Here is a 20,194-nt window from a genome sequence, read left to right as displayed (position 1 = left end):
CAACGCCAGACGGAATTTCGTCTCGCATTGTTACTATTAAAACAATTACATACTTTTATTATTACCAGTAGAAGAAGCCAGGATGTGTTGATAATGCCAACAACGACTGCAGCAACAAGCCAGACGGAGTTTAGTGTAAAGGGTCTAGTAACACTTCCGCGGTACAAGTATACACAGAAACAAAGTTGCTAATAGAGATGCCGTATACATCGACGCCATCTTTAGGGGTGCTGGCGTACGGAATTTCGAATACAATTGCTACAGAGGTGCAAAACGAAGCTCATTATTACAGGTCGTTCGCATTACTGAGAATGTAGAGTGGTCGTGAACTGGAGTGAACTGTCTGAGACGCAGAAGGGGGCCGTGTCAGTCCAGCTCACTTGGAGTATTGCGGTAGAGATTACTACCCTATAAGGGCATTTTTAGTTCAAAATAGGTATTTATTAGCGCCAATGTTTCAGCTTAAGGGACCAGAGTCAATATAGTCCTTCTGATATGCAGCATTGATGATCCTGATGAACTAAGCTGACCTCAGCTGGTCACTATGGCACTATTGTGACTTGTACTGTGTCGTTACTTGCGAAATAATTTTTTTTGGAAAACTCATTATATTCGCACAAAATACTTAACAATAGATGATAGTTGCTGTCCGCGAGGTGTGTTATCCGTGTGATTCTCAGCCATGATCTACCGACCATCAAAAGGTTCTCTCTCACAGGAACTCGCACGATGCTTGAAGCCTAGGCACGACTGGGGTCCCCACGACCCACACCTGTACGTCAATTACATCGCCTTCGTGCGAAGTCGGGGCTGCCGGAGAAGCATCTCCGAGGGCGTGGTTGTGCCGGATGAGGCCCAAATATCCACCCAGGCCCTGGTCCTCTCGTCCTTTGACGCTACGTCTCCGCCACGGTCGGCCCACGAATCCCTGCCTTCCAGCCCTCCAGCGGTGTCCCCTGTGAGGTCTACTTCGCTGCTCGACCGTTTGTACATCTTGGGCATGCCCGAGAGGCAGGACGTGTTGACCGAGGACGAAGTCAGTGTCGTCACTAACGCAACCAAGGCTGACCCCGGCGAGGTGGTCAATAAAGAAGCCAAGGCCTAGCCGAGGACTTCCCCCCCGGCTGTATTAGGATTAGGCTTCCTGGATGAATGCGGCCGTGGGTTGAAATTGAAACGTCTGCTCGCGTGACCTTCAAATCAATGCTTTTTTATCAGTTATTTTAATACTGTATCATAAACAGTATATTAACTACATTTCTCCTTATTGTATTATACTAGATGCCATTGGCATGTATTGCACATGTCCTGCACTGAACACGATGCGAGTGCTTTGCTATCTAATGTACGACTTGCTGCATAGCGCGCAGATGACGATAAGTGGGAATAACCTAGGGGTAATGTCCGACTATATTACGCCCAATACATGGAATGGTAGAACAACCGTGTTCCAAAAACACCCCATGAGCGTACTGAGTGCGGAAGTTAAGGTACTGGTTTGCCGGGGATTTTTGCAGCGATATTTCTTCTGTGAAATATGAACAATACTGCAGTTGCTGCCCACTAGGTGTGTCAAGGGCTTCGTACAAGTTTTCTTTCTAAATGTGTTTTGTCCCATGCTGTCATATACTGAAGTATATACATATGTTAAAGTCGATGCCAGTTATTTAGTTACAAAACTTTCTTAGAACATTTATAAAACTGTTTCTGATCTGAAATAAATCATATTACTAATGAAAATTCGGAGCTCAATGTTTAATATTTGCCCATTGTTATGCGGTAACAATGTAGTCCCATGAGCAGAATTTGGGGTCACCTAATAACTTTACCCATTGATAGGTTGGTGACGTGTTAATAGCATGTAGTACTCCCGAACAGTGAACAATCGGCGGTGTGTGACGTCACGAGATAACGTGACATGACCGAGAGCAGTGTTGGTAGGCTGGATCCACAATTTGTAAATGCTAAAAATAGGACACTTAAACTTCGCTTTAAGAGAAGACGCGACAGCGCCTTTAACACCACGCTCTTTATTGCTCAGACGATTAAAAAATTTCTTGTTTCAGTTAAAATTTTGAAATTACCACTGCAACATCGATACACATCCCAAACGCACGTTTGTGAGTCATACAGACCAGAGGTGCCATTGATAACACGCTTCGTACCAACAACCCTTCATGGCTATGCTTTGCGTGCTCTGCTGACATGTAGAGGGCCTGGACTCAAATCCCATTGGCGACAAATTTATTTAATTGAAGTATTTATATTTTCCGAAATATACTCATAAAAGGAACCTTCTCGCCAATTTTGGCTTCATTTCTATCTTTAGCTTGATGTGAATGTGGGGCCTTTGAAACTCTCGCTAAGGGTAATGTGATTGGAACGCCCACCCTTTCGACCAATCAGAATTTTGCGACCGCCATTTATCGTTGATGAAAGTTGTTGAGCGGCATATATATATATATATATATATATATATATATATATATATATATATATATATATATATATATATATATATATATATATATATATGATCCACGATCATAGTTTAAAAGATGTTCTGCGAGGGCAGAGCCGCTTCACTTCAGATGGATGGATGGATGGATGGATGGATGGATGGATGGATGGATGGATGGATGGATGGATGGATGGATGGATGGATGGAGTATAGGAGCGTCCCCTTTGAATCGGGGTGGCAGCAATTGCTGTCATGCTCGTTTTATTGCAAAAGCAATACTACGCCAGGTTTCGAGCCTTCAGCGTAGCGCGGTCCGGTAGTTACGCGGTATGACAACGGTTACACTGTACAGTTACCTTCATCGTGATCAATTCTTGTCTTCAGTGTGTATATGTTACCTTTAGGTTACGTTCAGAAACAGCTCTCAGCAATAATCGCCCTTTAAAGGCCCACTGTCCACCCTCCGGTCGAAAATATTTTCTTCCCCGGTGACTGTGAGACTTCGCCCCTAGAACGCAAGGCCGCAAAATGTTTTTGAAAAGAGTAACTAATAACGCAGTTACAGCCACCGCAATCACCCGATTCTGTCATGCCTCTCTCCTTCCGTTCCCTCGCAAAGGTTTTTCACTCTCCTGCCCGAGGTCGTCTAGCCTCCGCAAGACAAATTCCCCTTCCTCCTCCGCGTTTGGCGGGAGGTGGGGCGTGGCTCTCCGCGAGCGCGAAAAAAAAAAAAAAAAACGGTCAAGGGAGCGCGCGCCGCTGGATTCAGTCTGGACGTGGCGAGGGAAAAGCGCGCAGCGAGCGGTAGACATCCATCCTTCTCCCGTCAGTCAGCGAGACGGACCAATGGACGTCGTTCGCGGTACGTATGTCATTATTGTGGCCCGTCGGGCCAGCGCAGGAAACGGGGAAGCTGGCTTCCCAGAGGAGAGCATGAGAGAGCTTTGAATTGTACTTTCGATGCTTTGCGGCGCGCGTGTCACTGTAGCATTTTGCACAGACTATTTCCGGTACCTGGTCGAAACACTGGGCTCCTTTGCTTAAAAGGGCCTTCCCTGGACAGTGGCCCTTTAACATGCGTTAAACTCTTTTTTGCGGATTTACGCCGCAGCAATTTTTCAAGTTGACTTATTCAACGTAGTATAGATGGCGCGACGGAAGCCACCGATGTAATGCTCTTTACAGTAAGTGATTTCAATCCATAAAGCTATTTTATTAATATTGCATTTCAGTTTCAGTACTGCGCTTCATGCTCGAACAAAACGTAAGGTTGTGTTTTATTTTTGAGTGACGCATCCGGCACTTCCGTTGCTACAGTTTTCGGGGAATGGCAATACCATGGAGGAAGGAAACAACTCCATGGGCAATACGTGGTGTGACGTCATAAGCGAGGCGAAGATGGGCTACCAAGTCGGCTTTTCAGCGTAGCGTGGCTTGTAGCCACGCCGGGCGTTTCGCGCTTCTCCCACTAGCTGCGCTGTGGTCTAACAGGTGGTGTCGTCTTCCATTAACGACAGGCCAGTGGTTCACCACCGGCAGAGCAGGTCGCGCTCATTTGGACACCGGCGCACCAGGGGTTGAGGGGGAACGAGAAAGCGCACGTACTGGCCCGAGGATTAGCTACATTCCGGGATCCCAGTGACGACTTATGCGCAACCCCGCACCCCTTGCGCGATGAGGAGCCCCTGCAGTTCGACGATGACCTTAACACCTACCAAGATATCCTAAATCATTACAAATTAGGCAGATCAGTACTACCAAAAGCGTGTAAGCAACTCGCCAAAAGCGAGGAGGTTATGTGGCGTAAGCTACAGACTGGAGTATTCCCGAACTCCCAGCTTTACAGCAAGTGGCACCCGAAATTTTTAGCCCCAGGTGCAAACGTTGCGATGGCATAGCGGACATGATCCATATGATATGGACGTGTCCTAGATTTGGAGAACCTGACCGAACATATGAGTCCCGGGAGGCACTACTTCTCAAGCAGGACGAAAAAGGGCAACGAGAAGTCAGCCATCTTTCCCTGGCCGCTGCTAAGATCCAAGGGATCCAGGTCGACGGCTGAGGGGGAGGACATGGTTGGGACAGAGCTTCGCCTCGGATCCTCACCAACCTTTTGACGGGTGCAATAAATGTTAATTCTCTCTCTCCATTGGAGACACTTCGCCTTCCTTCTCTCTCCAGTAAGTAGAGGAGGGGATATCTGTATCTAAGGCACGTTCATACGGCTTAATTAAAGCAGGGCTTTATACGTGGCCTGAGGAAAAAGAAAAAGAGAAGAACGCTCGGTCACCCGAAAGCTAATGCTTTCGCTCAATATTTGGTTCAACAGCATTGAACCCTTGCAATTTTTTTTCTTATATCTTAATAATTGTTTAAGATCGGTTACCTATACAATAATTCTATTGAATTCGAAACCCGCCGCCGGACACCCACCGGTAAAATTGGGTACAAGCGTCCCCCGGCCCGGCGCCGGGCTCTTTCAGGGGTGTGCGTTTGGAAGAGGCTCTGCTCACCCTGCTGTGCTCCTTCGAGGGCTTAAAGTTTCGAACAACTAATGGCCTGCAAAGGCCGGGCTGACAGAAAAAAGGGCCACATAATGGGCTTCTGCCGCACAAGGCGGACTTATTGTTGTCCTATGGCGGAACTGATCACTGCCACATCGGAGCAACTATTTGAGACCTATGACCCCTTTCTCAAACATTTCACCCCAAAGAGCCGAGCACCAGGCCGGGGGAAAGTTTGTACCCATTGAAAAGCCGGTGGGTACCCGGCGGCGCCAGGGATCGAACCTGGTACCTCCCGAACACAAGGCCACGCTTCGGTTTCTACATTAATAACATAATGTTACTTTTCTGCTTTTAAGCCGCCAATCTTCCAATCCTTTCTTGCTAGCTTCCACCGCAGGTTCATTCACCCGGCCACTGGTATCTCTAAACCTCAGGGCCTCAGGAAGATTGACTGCTCCTGCATGGACTTCCGGATGGGTACCATCACATTCGAGTATAACATGGTTAATTGTTTCTGTGGATTTACCACATTGTACTGCACATATGTCATCATCATGATTAAAATTCTTTTTGTAGCTGCGTGTTCTAAGGCACCCTAATCTAGCTTCAAAAAGTAGGGAACTGCCTCTTGAGTTATCAAAGAAAGCTTCCTTCCTTATTTTTCTTGTCCATTAACGTTATAGTTCCACAATCTGTTTCTTTTCCATCGAATATATCTAATCTTTACCTTCTGTGTTTTACACCTGTTGCTTAACGCTCTTTATTTCTTCGTCCCTGTGACCAGCATACTTACTGGTTAGTTTTCTAGTTTTTTCCTCCATTGTGAGTCAACGCTTTTTAGGTATAGGTATTTAAATAATTTAGCTGCCCACCTGTTAATTTCCTCAGGCGTTCCTCATGTAATATTTTACTCTGAGATTCCCGTTCTTCGAAAGATGCCCAGCCCATATCTCCTTATACCGCATAATTTGTGGTTTTGCCGTGGGCACCCAGTGCTAATAGTCCGACGGCTCTCTGCTTTATTTCTAATGTCGACTGTATCTCTGCTTTGAGGTACAAAACCGCATTTCCGAAGGTAAGCCCGGGCACTATAATTTGAGGATATGAGAGGCGCAGCCAGTTTTACTTTGGTTTTCTTCTGATGTACAGCGAGGATGTAGTTTGCGCTTCAAAATAAGTTTAGATCATGACTTATTCTCCATCATACTATGTTTTATGGGCCATGCTTTTATATTTCACGCCACCTTAAAATCATGCGCCACCTTAAAACTCTCAAAGAGCCCATAAAGCTATTTACTAAAACTAGAAAACGGGTACGAGCAATGGGTATCCCATCTATCCCCTCGATAACTCAAATTTCTTTAATACCCCTGTCACACGGGCACTTTCGATAGTGGCTATGTCGGTTTCGCAATCGCCCTCGGTCCTGCTCTACTGCTTCGACCGAGGTCAAGCTGTCTTTGCCACACTCGTTCGCAGACATTCATGAGACGTATCAACTAAAAGTAAAGACTACTCGAAAGATTCATTATATAACATGCAATTTTAAAATAAATAAGTTTGCCGTTAAATCATGCGATTTAAACCGCAAAGCCATGCTCAAAATTTTTAACACCACGTGCATGGTTTGGCAGAGGTAAACAAATGTGCGGGCTCGACCACGCTTGCCAGTTTCCGTGTGTGCTAGTCGCCTGATGTCCTGCCTGCGTGTGCAATTAATAACACAACGGCTCGTCTGCTTAAGCTGTGGTCATAAAAAAGAGAAAAAAGGTTGTTGAAACAAGCGTGTAGTTTTGGATATATCACAAATAAATCGCGGTGTTCATCGTGCGCGCAGAGCCATCTTTCGTGTAGCGATTTAACTTGTCGATCGGAATCGAGTGGGTACGTGTAGCATGGTCCATCTCAACCGCTTTTGAAATTTCAATCACGACCGTTAATGATCGCGATCTGAAGTGCCCGCGTGGCAGAGGTATACGATAGGTTCGTTAGCACAGATGATATCGGCGACTGAAAATGATAACACCTCCCTCCCTTTCTCCCTCCCTTCCTCCCTCCCTCAATTCAGCGCACGCCGGCGGGCAAGAAAAACTGAAGAGAACAAGTCCCGACGTCGCTCCGCAACGCCCCGTTACGCTCACGTCACTTGGGAACGTCCAATGAGCGGGCGCACCCTGAAAGCCCCGATGACGTCATCACGGAGGTTTACGCGCGAGTATGTGTCGTCCTTATCGGTTGCGAGCGGACACCATGAGCACTATTTAAAAAAATATTCGTAAGTTGTGGGCTCCGCGCAAAGCTTTGAAATTTGGCTGGAATACCAGATGCTGAATTCGGGGCTTTAAGCCCTCACCGGAAGTGTCTGACGAGTACGAACGCGTCATTTGAAACGACAACGTATTATCATCATCACTTCTATTGCCGCTCGCGAATGCACGCGACGGCTGCACTGGCCGCAGTAGCACCCACGCTTGCTCCTTTGATCACCACGTCAGCGTCGGCCGAAACGAACATTTTCCTTCATTTATCTTTCTAGAGCTTCGCAGACTTGCTTGCGTCTTCGTACGGCCCCATAGTCAGCAGACGAGACATTAGCACCAAACCCGTAGCAGTTACTCGTCACCACTGAGGGCATCGGAAATGGATGCTTCGGGTCAGTCCAATGACGATGGTCCACCGTCCAATCAACGAGAGCAGCCACAAGCACAGAATGATCAGCAGCGACGACAGGACAGCAGTGAGGACCAGGAACTCCAGCAGCCGCAACAGCAAGACCTCCAGGAGAACCACCAGCAGTCGTCGCCTAGCGACAGACAGCTGCAGAAGGTGCGGCAGCGTCGGAGCCAAAGCAGGGACTCGTCCTCGCCCTCTTCCTCGGAGAGCTCCATGGGGGCGACTTCAGGCGCTACTACGCTAACGCATACGTCGCGAAGCCAATCATTGGAATTTGGGACGAGATTATACCGGAGGAGGTAAGCAGCTATCACACGCGTGTTTGATGCATGAGATTACACGCTGTGGTCGCTTGTATACTCTGCGATTTGCCGTCCACTGGCGGGTCCCAGCCTGGTAGGTATGCTGCAGTACATTCGAATGCTTAAGAACATATAAAAATTAAGGCTCTTTAATGCATTTTCCTCACTCAAGGTTGATGTCTGCACATTCTTGCTGTTCTTCGACGCTTCGATCATAGCGGCGCGAACATCATGACAGTTGGTCGGACTGATACTTGTCGCACTGTGTTTCCTTTATTTCGCTTTCCGCGGTGCTCTCGAAGAAGCTACGTAGGTGAGCACCGGATTTACAGAGTGGGGCTCTCGTGCAGGTGGCCGGGCCTATTGTCTGCATTGTTGTTTTCTACAGTGTACGGCATGCTTGTGTCTGTTGATGAATGCAGCTGTGTCTACGCTGTTTAGTTTCAGTGGCTGCAGCAGCGGGCAAATGCAGCCCATGCAGGAGGATGTCTGTGCATAGGCGAAGCTTGAAATTTAGTGAAACTCCCGACGGCCTGGAAGTTTTCAGCGTACCACAGCGCATTTCCCCAGCGATGCTTCAAAGAAGTTATCAATTTCGAAATCACACCATGTGCTTTTTTTTATGCCACACTCATTGCATCTGTTTCCCAGGTCATGCTCCCATACCTTTGCTCGGGAGCAGTTCCGGCATCATGTAGTACATACTGTGATGATTTACGAATACGTCGGCTTTGAAGCATCGTTTTATATACTCATACATGCTAGTAAAGACGTACCGTCTGTTGCAGAAGTTTGCGGCCCAACGCGCCGGGCAGAGGAGCAGTGTCGCTCCCGAGAGGCGGCGCTGCGCCCGCCGGCGCTGCCTGGTGACGTAGCTATAAAGAGTGAGGAGGCTTGTTCTCTTCCCCTCATCCAGCGGTTGATATCGCACATCTTTGCTCTCAGCCGCGGGATGAGGGGAAGAGAACAAGTCTCCTCACTCTTTATAGCTGCGTCAGCAGGCAGCGCCGGCGGGCGCAGCGCCGCCTCTCGGGAGCGATACTGCTCCTCTGCCCGGCGCGTTGGGCCGCAAACTTCTGCAACAGACGGTACTTGGTTTTTGTAAACGACTCTATCGCGGCGCAGTGAAATCCCAAAACCACTTCAGAGTTATTTGCACTCTATACTGCCAGCTTGTGGTCTCGTTGGCGACCAAGAGCGCCACAGCACTTGGCGTCACAGGTCGGCTGGTATATCTATATATCCAACAATGACCTCTGCCGTAAGCAAGATGCGGTACCGATTCTGTCTTTGGTTGGGCCATGTGGAGTTTTACGGCTGCTTTTAAGCACAGATCGTCAGGGTTGTTTTTAAATCATGAAATGCTTTTAGCTCCCTTTGTCAGTGACTTTGAGGGGACGTCGAGTCAAAACCGAGGGCCGACATCCGGGCATTGATTTCCCTTCATCCGGCAGCCGAAACGGGATCATTTGGGCACCGAACGAGATTTAACGAGACGAGTTCTCCGGCACTCCAGGCTGAGAGGTGTGAGTGTCAGAACAAAGACTTTCGCGCCCTCCTCGAGGACGGCGTCCTTCTGAGATAAGATGGACATTACTGTTAAGACGAGTTAGCGCTATCACCGCGATACCAATGAATCCTTCGGGGTGCGTAGTTTTGCGAGAGTCGCATTGCTTTATCAACTCTCATACGACGTCCTTCTCTGCGACTGCAGGTCGAGCCGTCATTCAACGACACTCGACGCGCAATCCTCGAGGGTTCCGATCATCTACCGACCCATGGGATGGAGTGGACTGCTCAGTATGAGGTGCCTATTTGGTCCCCATGTTCAGTTTGCTCGCTTATCCTGCTGCTGTGCGATTCATTTATATAAAGGTAGAAAATGTGCATGCCAGCGACGAGCCCTGAAACTGAAAGCTAGTTGGTGTAACTTGCTACTGAAAGGAAACTTGTAAGTTGCAACGTGAATTGCAGAACTGAAGTGGGCTACATTGTCACCAATATTTTGCGGAAAACGTAGCCTAAGCGAGTCATGTGATTAAAAAAATATAACGTGCATCTTACTTAAGTTGAGGACAGCCCAGAGGGCTATGGAACAAAAAATGGTAGGGGTAACATTAAGAGATAGGAAGCGTGCAGAGTGGCTCAGAGAAATAACTCAAGTTACCGACATTCTAGTGGAAATTAGGAAGACGTAATGGGCATGGGCAAGACATGTAGTGCGAAGAGAGGATAACCGATGGTCGCTTAGGGTAACAAACTGGATTCCAAGGGAAGTAAACCGTAGTAGGGGGCGGCAGAAAGTTAGGTGGGCGGATGAGGTTAAGAAGTTCGCAGGGGTCAAGTGGATGCAGCTATCACAGAACCGGGTTAATTAGAGGAATATGGGAGAGGCCTTCGCCTTGCAGTGGGAATAATCAGGCTGATGATGATGATGATGAGCGTGCATCACGTCTCAGTGCATTATAACGCACTGCAGCTGATTGGATTGCTCACAAAACGTAAAAATTATCTATATCGCTTCTTGCGGTGACTGTCAGGAAATATAGAATTTATAGCACTTCTTGCCGTGACCTGTTGCAAACAGAGCCAGCTGATTCGTGACTTTCTTGTCCACCGTTCAAGAGAGTTCTTTTATATCTTGCTAACAGCTTCCAGGCTTCCAAGGGAAGGAAAGCGTAACAGGGGGCGGCAGAAAGTTAGGTGGGCGGATGAGGTTAAGAAGTTCGCAGGGGTCAAGTGGATGCAGCTAGCACAGAACCGGGTTAAGTGGAGAAATATGGGAGAGGCCTTGGCCCTGGAGTGGGTATAGTCAGGCTGATGATGATGATGATGAACAGCTTCGAAAAAAAAAGACAACACCAACCGTTCACTGTGCAAGCAGCAGAGCATTTCATCGAACGGCTGTGGTTTTATATACAGTGTAGTCCACCCTTACGGGTAACACGCAAGCAGGTGGTAGCTCTCTTCTAACGCCATAGCGTATGCCCGACCGGGCTGATCTTCGAAGCAAAATGGCAGGCCAATACAAGCATTACCTCCAGGTCCCTCTGTGCCTGCACCAATTATATTCAATATGCGGCCCTATCGGGTGCAATGTGGTTTCGAAAAGAGTGGCTACCTGTTCACATGTTCAACCTGGACAACTCTCAACTTGGAACTAGCTCGAAGGAAGCGGCTGAGAAATTAATTTGGAACCCTCCAGAGATGATGCGTTTTTGACATCTTGCTCGCCTAATGAGAAGGTGCCTAGGAGGATTTTTTTCTTTTAGATCGTAGCATCCATGGCTATCAGTGCGTATACCGCCAGGAAGCCTTGCTGTTAAAATTTGTTTCTTAAACGTGTTGCGTTCAAGGCGGCTGCGACGAACTAGCGGTTGCGACGAACTAGCAGTTGCGACGAACTAGCGGTTGCGACGAATGTTTACAAATCCGGGTATCCTGACAGCAAGGAGGCTGCCAGCGCTGCACCTCACAGCTCCTCGCGATAGAGTACTTGTGAGTCAGACATCCAGGCAATGCATCTACGGCAAACACCCATCAGGAAGTAGAGCAATTTAGCTAGACGTTCGAAAGTGGGCGCGATTTTCCTGCCTCATATTTCCGGCCGGCAGTGTGCTGCTTACTGTATCTATGTTGAGCGAGAAAATCTTGATAAGGCAATGCCATACCAACGTTCTTCACGAGTTTGTTAGGTGCGGCATAAATAATACGAGTAAAAGGCACTGAAAAGTCAATTCAATTCACTTCTATTCCAGCATAAAAAAAAAAAAAGGCTTGACAACGGCCAGCAGTTCACATGGTAGCAGGAATCAGTAATAAAAAAAAAAATAACCGGAAAGCATCTATATACAAGCCTTATTAGTGTAATAAAGACATGTGAGTACGAAATAGATTGAAATACAGGCGCCAGTTATTGTGAGTTTCCACTTTTACAAGTAATAAACACATCGGTATCTACGCTTGGACTACATTTGGAAGTATTATATATGTATGTATGTATGTATAACTTTATTAGGGAGCCGGCAAACGACGGGTTAACGCGTCGTGACGCTGGCCAAGCGTCTACCCGGGGTTAAGCCCTACTCTGCACTACCTCATTTGACCCGTTTGTGGTGGGTGTGAGGCTTGTGCTTTTCGAGCGCACCCCGGGCCTGCTGGACGGCCCATAGTTGCATGTCCTTGTCTGTATTCTGCACAGCACCTTGAAGTTCCGGCGGGTATGTCCTGGATGCAGCTTCGGTCGGGAACCTGGCACAGTCCCACATGATGTGCCATTGGTCCGCCGGACCCACTTGACATGCACTGCACATATCACTCGTGTAGATGTCTGGGTGGAGGACGTGTAGGATTGCCGGGGCTAGGAGTGACCCGGTTTGCATTTGCCTTAGGATGACCGCCTCCTCCCGACTAAGTGCCGGGTGAGGCGGCGGCATTGTCCGTCGAGCTAGGCGGTAAAATTTTGTCACTTCCTCGTAACTGGTCATCTTTAAAACATCTTTAAAACAAATCTTCTTTAAAAAACAAATCATCTTTAAAACAAATGTTATGACGAGTTGCGACCAGTAGTTTCAACGTAAGCGTTCTTAACGCTCCCATCACGTCAGAAGGCAATGACGTCTTCTGGCCCCAGTGGAGAATAGTGTGCGTGGTGGCGCAGGCTGTCTCCGTCGGCGTCTCCGTTCTCGCTGCCTCCCGAGCTGTGGGGGCCTCTGCTGCAGCTGCCCCTGGACCTGTGCATCGCCCTGCGTCGCGGAGGGGAACGGGGAAACGTGCTGCTCTCTCCGCACTACGCTGCCTGCATCCTGGTCATGATCCACCACGGTGCCGCGGGAGACACCAGGCGCCAAGTGGGACGCCTACTTGGTTTTCCCGACGAGGCCAGTCTACCCAGGTAGATCACAATCACTACGGCGTGCATGTTTACATTGGTAGTATCCAGAAGACGAAATTACGATAGTGCAGTATACAGGAAGAAACTCTTAATGGTAACTCTTAAGATTGTTAAGATGTGTAATGTGGAGATTAGGCCTTGTCAGGAGACATCCAAGTCCGCTTTATAGCCTCTCCCCGCAGGAATCGTGTAATGTGTTCTGAAATAAAAACATGATAAAAAAAAACAATATCTTTTCCACACTGCGTTTCCCCTCCTATACTTTCTTTTTGATACGCTCGCAGAAGCAATATTATCTTGTATGTCTCGAACGATTTCTTGATAAAATTTCAGCTGTAGTTCGGCGGTTGCCTTCGGGCTCCTCTACCTTAGTATACCCATTGTTTTTTCTTTATGCTAAGGAAGTAATTTAGTAACAAACAGACCTGCACTTCTGAATTACGCTACGGTTCATAAAGTCCTGAATGCGGCCTGAATACCACTTCAACGCAAGCCGCTTTGTTTCCGATACCGAATGGGAGTAACAATGGATAGACACTGTCTTCGCTTAGTTACAGACTGGGATCCCTTCATAAATGCGGTCAAGTTTAAACCTCAGATATCGACTAGGGCGCAGCTTTTATGACGATCTCAAGCATCGTTCTGTTCAGTGGACACTCACTGTTTCAGAGGAGATCACACTTAACAAAGAAACGCCACTTTGTTTTTGACCAGCTGAAGACAGTAAACTCAATGGCGCGAAGGATTTGCAAAGAACGAGGAAATATAATGTGTATATCAAACGCGCAATTGACGTAAGTCGCATATAGACTTTTTCCAACTTTAAAAAAAATATACAACAGCTGCTATGGGCAATGATAACGCGGCGTGTGTATTACTCCGAAGAGTAAAGAGGATCAATTATTAATGCTTGACTAGCAAACAAGCCAGATACATTGAAATTCCTCCTCTTCTAATTTGCTCTGACGGTTAGCTTTTTATTTGAGTAACCGGAAAAAGCACTTTCTGTGGCAGTGGGATTGTGTGTGCCGGTTATTGCAGACTTTAGTTGTATGCAACTATATATATTAAAAATAGAGCTTTGATACTCAGACGCCATGGTGAGACCACCCTTAAGAGAATACTTTCCTAACAGGCCAACGGAATGGCATCAGATCCCTTGATAGTGCATGTTTTAGTTGTCTGTTTCCAATCTCTGAAGTTTGAACGTGGTTTTTCTGCAGTTGTTAGTACATATGTAGTACCTATATGTAGTACCCAATTATGTAGATATGTAGCACCTAATTATGCAAACGTCGTAACGTTCGCGTGATGTAGCAGAGACGCCATCGCTGACACGACCTGCTGCGGCGGCGCCCTCAGCTTTCGGCGCGGGTCATGCTTGGAGACGTTCGGGCTGCACGCGTGCCGGCTCTTCTGCAGCGACTTCCATCGGCCTCGGCAGAAGCTGGGAGCGGCGGGTGCCATGACGGGCTACCTGGCGCTATACCACGACGCCAGGGTCAGTCTCTCGGACCGCTACCACCGGCCGCTGGTCATGCTGTCGCCGCAGATACACTCCAGGTAAGACTCCTCTTTTAAGGCGGAGGATGAAAAAAAAAAAAAAAAAAGCAACGCCTTGACTTATCTTCCTCTTTTCCATGTCTCTTACGTAGCGATAACTTCGTTCAGGGAAATGTACACCAACTAGGCCTGCAGCCTTCTCGTCGTGGCGTGTAGTATTTATACCCGAAAATGCATGTACAGGGTGATCCACTTCTAGCTATAACACGGCCACTGCTTTCAAAGCATCATTGCGTCCGACCAGGCCATTTCACAAAACGAGGCGGCAGGCCATGCGAAGCATCACCTTCGCGTTCCACTGTACATATGTCGATTTGTTTCGATAAGCGCCTGCATCCGACGCAATGCTGCTTTGAAAGCAGTGACCATGTTATAGCTAGAAGTGAATCACCCTGTACATGCACTACCAGGTTATACCGTACGTAGTGAACGGATCAATTTAGTCTATCTGAGGCGCTAGTATGGCGCTCCGCGCGTCTTACATTTTACAGTAATCGAAACGGGGCCTCAGCAGTTGCGAATTCTTCCGGTTGCCAGCACTTAGTGAGCGGTATGACCACCACTTAGCTATACGGTTGTTGTGTAGGAGGAAGCAAAAGAAAACGCACAGGCCTGCTACTGGCTCTGTAGCTCAGCCACCCCCGCTGCCTCGTGCGGAAAGAAAAGAAAAAGTAAAGAAAGAAAAAGAAGAGGGAGAGAAAGACGCGCGCCGCGACAGTCGTCGTCCACCACCTAAGCGGTGGCGGGTGGAATGACGGCCTACAACAGATAAAAATTCGGTGGCAGGCCAGTCCCCGCCACAAGCGGCGTTGACCTACCAGTCCCAGCCCCGTAGGGCCAGGAACAGCCACCATCCCCACCTTCCCCTCCTTAGCTGCTTCAGAAGCCTCGCCTTTAATAGGATAATGACCGAAAGAAAAAGAAATCAAAAAGCGCGCATGAAGCTGGTCATGCGCGCTCGGAGACGCCAGCGAAAGGTTCGCTGGTGCGAATGACTCCATTCTATCGGCTCCTCTGGCGGATACTCGTTCGCGTAGATGCACCTTGATACTCGTGGCCTAGTTACTAATGACTTAATTTGAGTCTCTGCTTACTAATTAGCCCACAGTCACAAGCGGCCACATTACGTGAAATTCCACCCGAAAAAAGCCTTGGTTAATCAAGCCGTATATGAACGTGTCCGCTTTGTCTAAGTGTAACGTGCACCTAACTTGGAATCCAGGGTGGGTTCGATTACTATCTCACATTGCCGTCACTATGTAGCCACCCGAAATCTGACATCTCACATGACGTAACGTGTGACGTAGTGTCTCGTGACGTTACACAACCCGCTGGCCAATCAGGGACCACCTGGCCATGCCACAACTGCCATCCGCCAAGGGCATGTTCGTTATTTCTCGCTCGTAACGCCGACATCGTTGCCAGATGTCCTGGAGCACGGGACCTATAAAGCCATCGTGTTTAAATTTTAGTTTATATTTCGTTGTTTGCAGGGACTTCGCCTCGTACTCCGAGGAGTGCCGCCAGTCCATTGACGGCCTCTTCCGGGCTCTGTCCGGCTTCGCCCTCGACAGTCCCGCGTTCACCGCGGACTGCGTGGGACCCCTCTCGCTGCTCGTGTTCGCCAGCCTCGCCCTGCTCGAGACTCACCTGCCTGCCCCTTTCCGGGCGTCCCGTGGAGCTTTCCGAGAGGCCTCCGGCACGACCAGGCTCGTGCGCACTATGCGTCGGCTGGGAGCGCCCTACCGCTGGACAAGGTATACACTGCATACGGCGCTGACATGGTCGCTCTCGTTCTCTCTCTGGGGCATTAAGCGCACAAGCCTGCAGTGGGTGCGATAGGTTTACATGCTGCGTACTTGGTCCTTATAGCCTTCATAGGTGACCGAAAAAATTTCTTGTGTGCAGTGTGACCTTTTGCCGAGCGTAGTACATTGTAATTCCTGGTACATTGCAAGTTACGCGTAACAGCTGTGGTAGCGAGCTTATCATTTGGCACTCAAGTATTAAGTTTTGTAATTCCGAAGATCTATTCGTATGCGAGGAAAGCAACTTCCACGTGCAATGTATGGTCTAAATGATAATACAATACACGCGCTGGCAATGACAATGCTAGATACGGCCTGAAACGCAATATGGGCGCTCGGAAAGTATAATTCTCGAACAATGAAAAATTTCCGCTCAACGACAGTGTTATTCCACTCAAGGTGGAAGCAATGCCTTCAAAAGCTGCCAATGTAAGGAGATGGGACTTTGCGTTTCTTAATGAAAATTTCTGTGTGATGCCATCTCTTCATGTATTGCACTAGGCGTGTATATGAACGGCTTGTACCCCATGCAGGTGCGCCGACATCAGGGCGACAGTGCTTGAGGTCCTGCTCGAGTCGCCGCTGGTCGAGTCTATGCTCGTCTTCTTACCGGACCCCACAAAGCCGGGCGAGCCCGATGGCTTGCCTTCGCTCGAGCGCAATCTCTCCAGGGAGAAGATCCTGGACTGTCTGGCGCGACTCGAGCATCAGGGTCCCGTCGACGTAACCTTGCCCAGACTCAAGCTCCATTGCACCATCGACTTGGCGCGCCTCATGCCCGCCATGGGCGCGCCAGACGCGTTCGGCGAAGCGGCCGACTTGTCCGACATGGGCGACATCGTCAGCGGAGAAGGTACGGGCACTGGGCCTAGTTTAGGAAATCTATGACAAAACAAAACCGAACTATAATCACACAAAAGACTGGCTAAGTATTGGAAGGACACAGAACACTCTGCACCATCAGCCACAGTCTCAGACACGTTGGTAACCCTAACTGCTGTAGGCCTTCGAGTATTAATTGGGTTACCAACAACAGCGATGGTCTTCGCGGAGTGCTGCCTGTCGGCGCCAAGGTATATGGGAAGGTGAAAATACTGGATGTTTCAGTGGATGTTCTTCAGAGTTTATTTCCAAGAAGAATTGGCTGCCCAGGCGGCGCCAGAGAGGCAAACAAAAGTTCTTGAAGGGTTAGCCGTTGAAGAAAAGCTGAAGTGTTTTTTTTTTTTGACATTTGGACGAAGCGCAGCGATCCGAATTCACGAAGTTTGTGGGTAAAGCATGTGAACTTGTCTTTTGCACTAGCATTTAACATGATGACATAATAAGTTGTCTAAAGTTATGTTATCGCTCGTGGTGTGTTCTTGCTCTTGTGTCCCGTCCATGGTTTCCGCGCTGTTACCTGAAGATGAATGACCAACAAGCCTAAGCTGCTGTTCTGACCGAAATAGTGCAGAGAAACTCATAATAACGTCCTTGTTGCCGAATAGGTTTTCGCCGCGTTTCGCCCACATGCTCTCGTGCGTCACCGATGCTTACAAACAACTCTTCAAAAGCTATACACTCGGTGGCGTTTGGTCTCTCCAGTCAAGCAATCATTTCTTTGCTTGAAATGTAGCACCGCTATACGTGACGTCATTTTGAGGCCCGTGCCCGGTGCGGTGTAGCGCGAGAAGTCTAACGCCTACGCTCTTTTATTTGGAGATTAAATCGTCAATTCATATGCTAGCACAATAAGATTTCGCATTCGTTCTCCCCAAGTTTCTTATACATTCGTACCCTTTAATGTTGAAATCTGAAACCTCTTCAGTTGCCTTGTAATGATTTTCCCAACGCTATGAGTATGAGGCAACCCGCCTGTGTCTCAAAACTATAGGCGAGAACTTTTGGCAGCATCACCTTTTAGTGCGTGGCGCTCATAACATCGTTTTAGCCCGACGCACAAGCCTTCGTACTTGAATCAGAGTTCTAGCACAATTCTTCGTTTCACTTAATGTACTTGGTTTTATGGCATGGAAGAAGCTCGCTTTAACTGATGGTGAAATTTACTCAGAACGTTGCGTTTTCATACTTAAAAGACGAGACACTCGTGTCTGACGTCACATCCGTCGTTCGGCGGTTGAAACCGAAGCCAAAACTGCATGACAGAAACAAGTAAATTTTAAATGATCTACCGCTTTTTCGTGCAATCCACACGAGCGCTTATTTTTTAGAGCATAATTCTAAAGAACCCACGCATTTGATGTTGAGGCATATCACTCTTCTAACTGAAATGGTATGTCTTTACTGCTTTAAAGCTCTCATGAAAAGCTATATACTAAAACCAGAAGCCTGCAGACGAGTAATAGTTATCCCATGCATGAGCACTCTCTGAAACGCAAAAGGCTTTGGCCACTAATACCCAAAATATCGACGATTGAAGATGACGATGACGTTCCTACCTCTCCCACGTGAACTCAACGCATGCCACCGCGGAAGACCGCCCCCCCCCCCCCCCCCGCAAGAAAAAAAAAATAAAATAAAAAATAAATAAGCCGCGACAGCGCCCCATCAAGCTCCGTTTCGCCCGCGTCACTTGAGAGCTTCGAATTTGTGGGTGCTCCCAGCAAGCCCCGATGACGTCATTAGGGATTTGCGCGAGGGAACGTGTTGTCCTAGTCGGTTTCGAGCTGTCACGCAATTTTTTGGCTTCACGCAAAGCTTTTAACTTTGACTCGAATACTCACAAAGACCACCGCTATGGTTTTCTTCCAGTAGAATATTAGAGCAAGTACCTTTTCAGGGGCCCTTTAAGTTTGAGAAAACTTTTTGTTGTGTGAGTGTCGCAGGTCGTCTGAAGGTGTCTGCCGCCAAGCACTTCGCTGTCTTCCACACCGGCCTGCGATCAGCGGGCTCCCGGTCTACTCCAGTGCTGCCCCCGATCGCCGACTGCCCTGAACGGCCGAGCCTCGACTTCACGGTGGACCGGCCGTACCTCTTCCTGGTGCTCGGCAGGGACCCCGACAGCGTCCTGCTCTTCGGATCGGTCACGCGAGCCTTCTAGGCACCCAGAAATACGGAGGCCATTATCGCGGTGGCCTGTCCCTTTCAAGTGGGACTCTGGTCCAAGCGTCCGTGTTTTAGGACTGATTTTAGTCGTTCGGATATTTAGGCTGTTCAAACGGCGCGGCTTTGTTCGCGCTTTAGTGAGCGGCCGGGCAGTGAACTGTTTGGCAGCGGTTCTCGTGTTGCATGCTTGCTTGGGTCGGTTGGCCCACGAGACTGAAGAAGCCAAAAGTGCCCTGCCAAGAGGACAAACTTCGGGGGCCCATAAATTATTGTGACCTGGCACATTGTGCTATTGAAAACAGGCTCGCGTTGAGTTTCGATATTCGTTTAGGACGACTTGTTTACTCGACTGCAGCGCTCAACAATGATAGTTTGTACGCGACGGCAGCACGCTAACGAGGATAATTAAATTGACTCAAGAGAAGTTCTATGCATTCGTTTTTTTTTTGCAGCATCTCGAAAAACACAGTAATAGTTACCAAGGCATTTCAGTTATAATTACTATAATCGTTTAAAAGAATATTGTCAAGTATGGCTATGATAAATTCAACAAATTATTAAGCCTAATTATGATGCCTGCCACCCTCTCATTAATCCATTAAGACTATAGAATTCATCTATACCCCGCCAGGGTGGCGCAGTAGTTACGGCGCTCGACTACTGTTCCCAAGGACGCGGGGTCGAATCCCGGCCTCGGCGGCCGCTTTTCGTTGGAGGCGAAAAGCAAGGCGCCCGTGTGCTGTGCGATGTCAGTGCACGTTAAAGAACCCCAGGTGGTCGAAATTTCCGGAGTCCTACTGCGGCGTCTCTCATAGCCTGAGTTGCTTTGAGACGTTAAACCCCACAAACCAAACCAAACCAAATTCAACAAATTAAATAGTTACAGTAGTAAACATATGTGTTCCCACCGCGATGGCTCAGTGGTCAGGGCCCTGGAC

The 20,194-nt window shown here is 48.3% G+C and overlaps 2 protein-coding genes across 2 annotated transcripts in view; both read left to right on the top strand.

The window, feature by feature from the left end:
* The window catches only part of LOC146182174 (sodium-dependent proline transporter-like), a 35,909-nt gene extending 34,804 nt beyond the window's left edge, over nt 1–1,105 (top strand). Inside the window, exon 14 of the mRNA XM_084575909.1 lies at nt 719–1,105. Coding sequence (XP_084432035.1) covers nt 719–1,105 — 387 coding nt within the window. The remainder of the gene's footprint in view (nt 1–718) is intronic.
* A 6,301-nt stretch (nt 1,106–7,406) lies between these two features.
* LOC146182173 (iris-like) lies at nt 7,407–19,251 on the top strand. Its single transcript, XM_084575907.1, has 7 exons — nt 7,407–7,943; nt 9,661–9,753; nt 12,607–12,840; nt 14,158–14,403; nt 15,897–16,160; nt 16,745–17,082; nt 19,037–19,251. The coding sequence occupies exons 1-7, from the start codon at nt 7,612–7,614 to the stop codon at nt 19,249–19,251; spliced, it is 1,722 nt and encodes a 573-aa protein (XP_084432033.1). The 5' UTR covers nt 7,407–7,611.
* Nucleotides 19,252–20,194: the final 943 nt, after the last annotated feature.

This window comes from Amblyomma maculatum, chromosome 8 (assembly GCF_055883805.1).
Source record: "Amblyomma maculatum isolate TAMU_Amacu chromosome 8, ASM5588380v1, whole genome shotgun sequence".
NCBI lineage: Eukaryota > Metazoa > Arthropoda > Arachnida > Ixodida > Ixodidae > Amblyomma > Amblyomma maculatum.
The sequence above is the reverse complement of the archived record's forward strand: the minus strand, read 5'-3'. Positions and strand labels throughout refer to the sequence as shown.

Bases quoted from the DNA above. Each gene is read 5' to 3' on its own strand.
- LOC146182173 (XM_084575907.1), top strand. From the start codon at position 7,612: ATGGATGCTTCGGGTCAGTCCAATGACGATGGTCCACCGTCCAATCAA. The intron at 7,944-9,660 runs GTAAGCAGCTAT...CTGCGACTGCAG, and splicing joins ACGAGATTATACCGGAGGAG to GTCGAGCCGTCATTCAACGA. The intron at 14,404-15,896 runs GTAAGACTCCTC...CGTTGTTTGCAG, and splicing joins TCGCCGCAGATACACTCCAG to GGACTTCGCCTCGTACTCCG.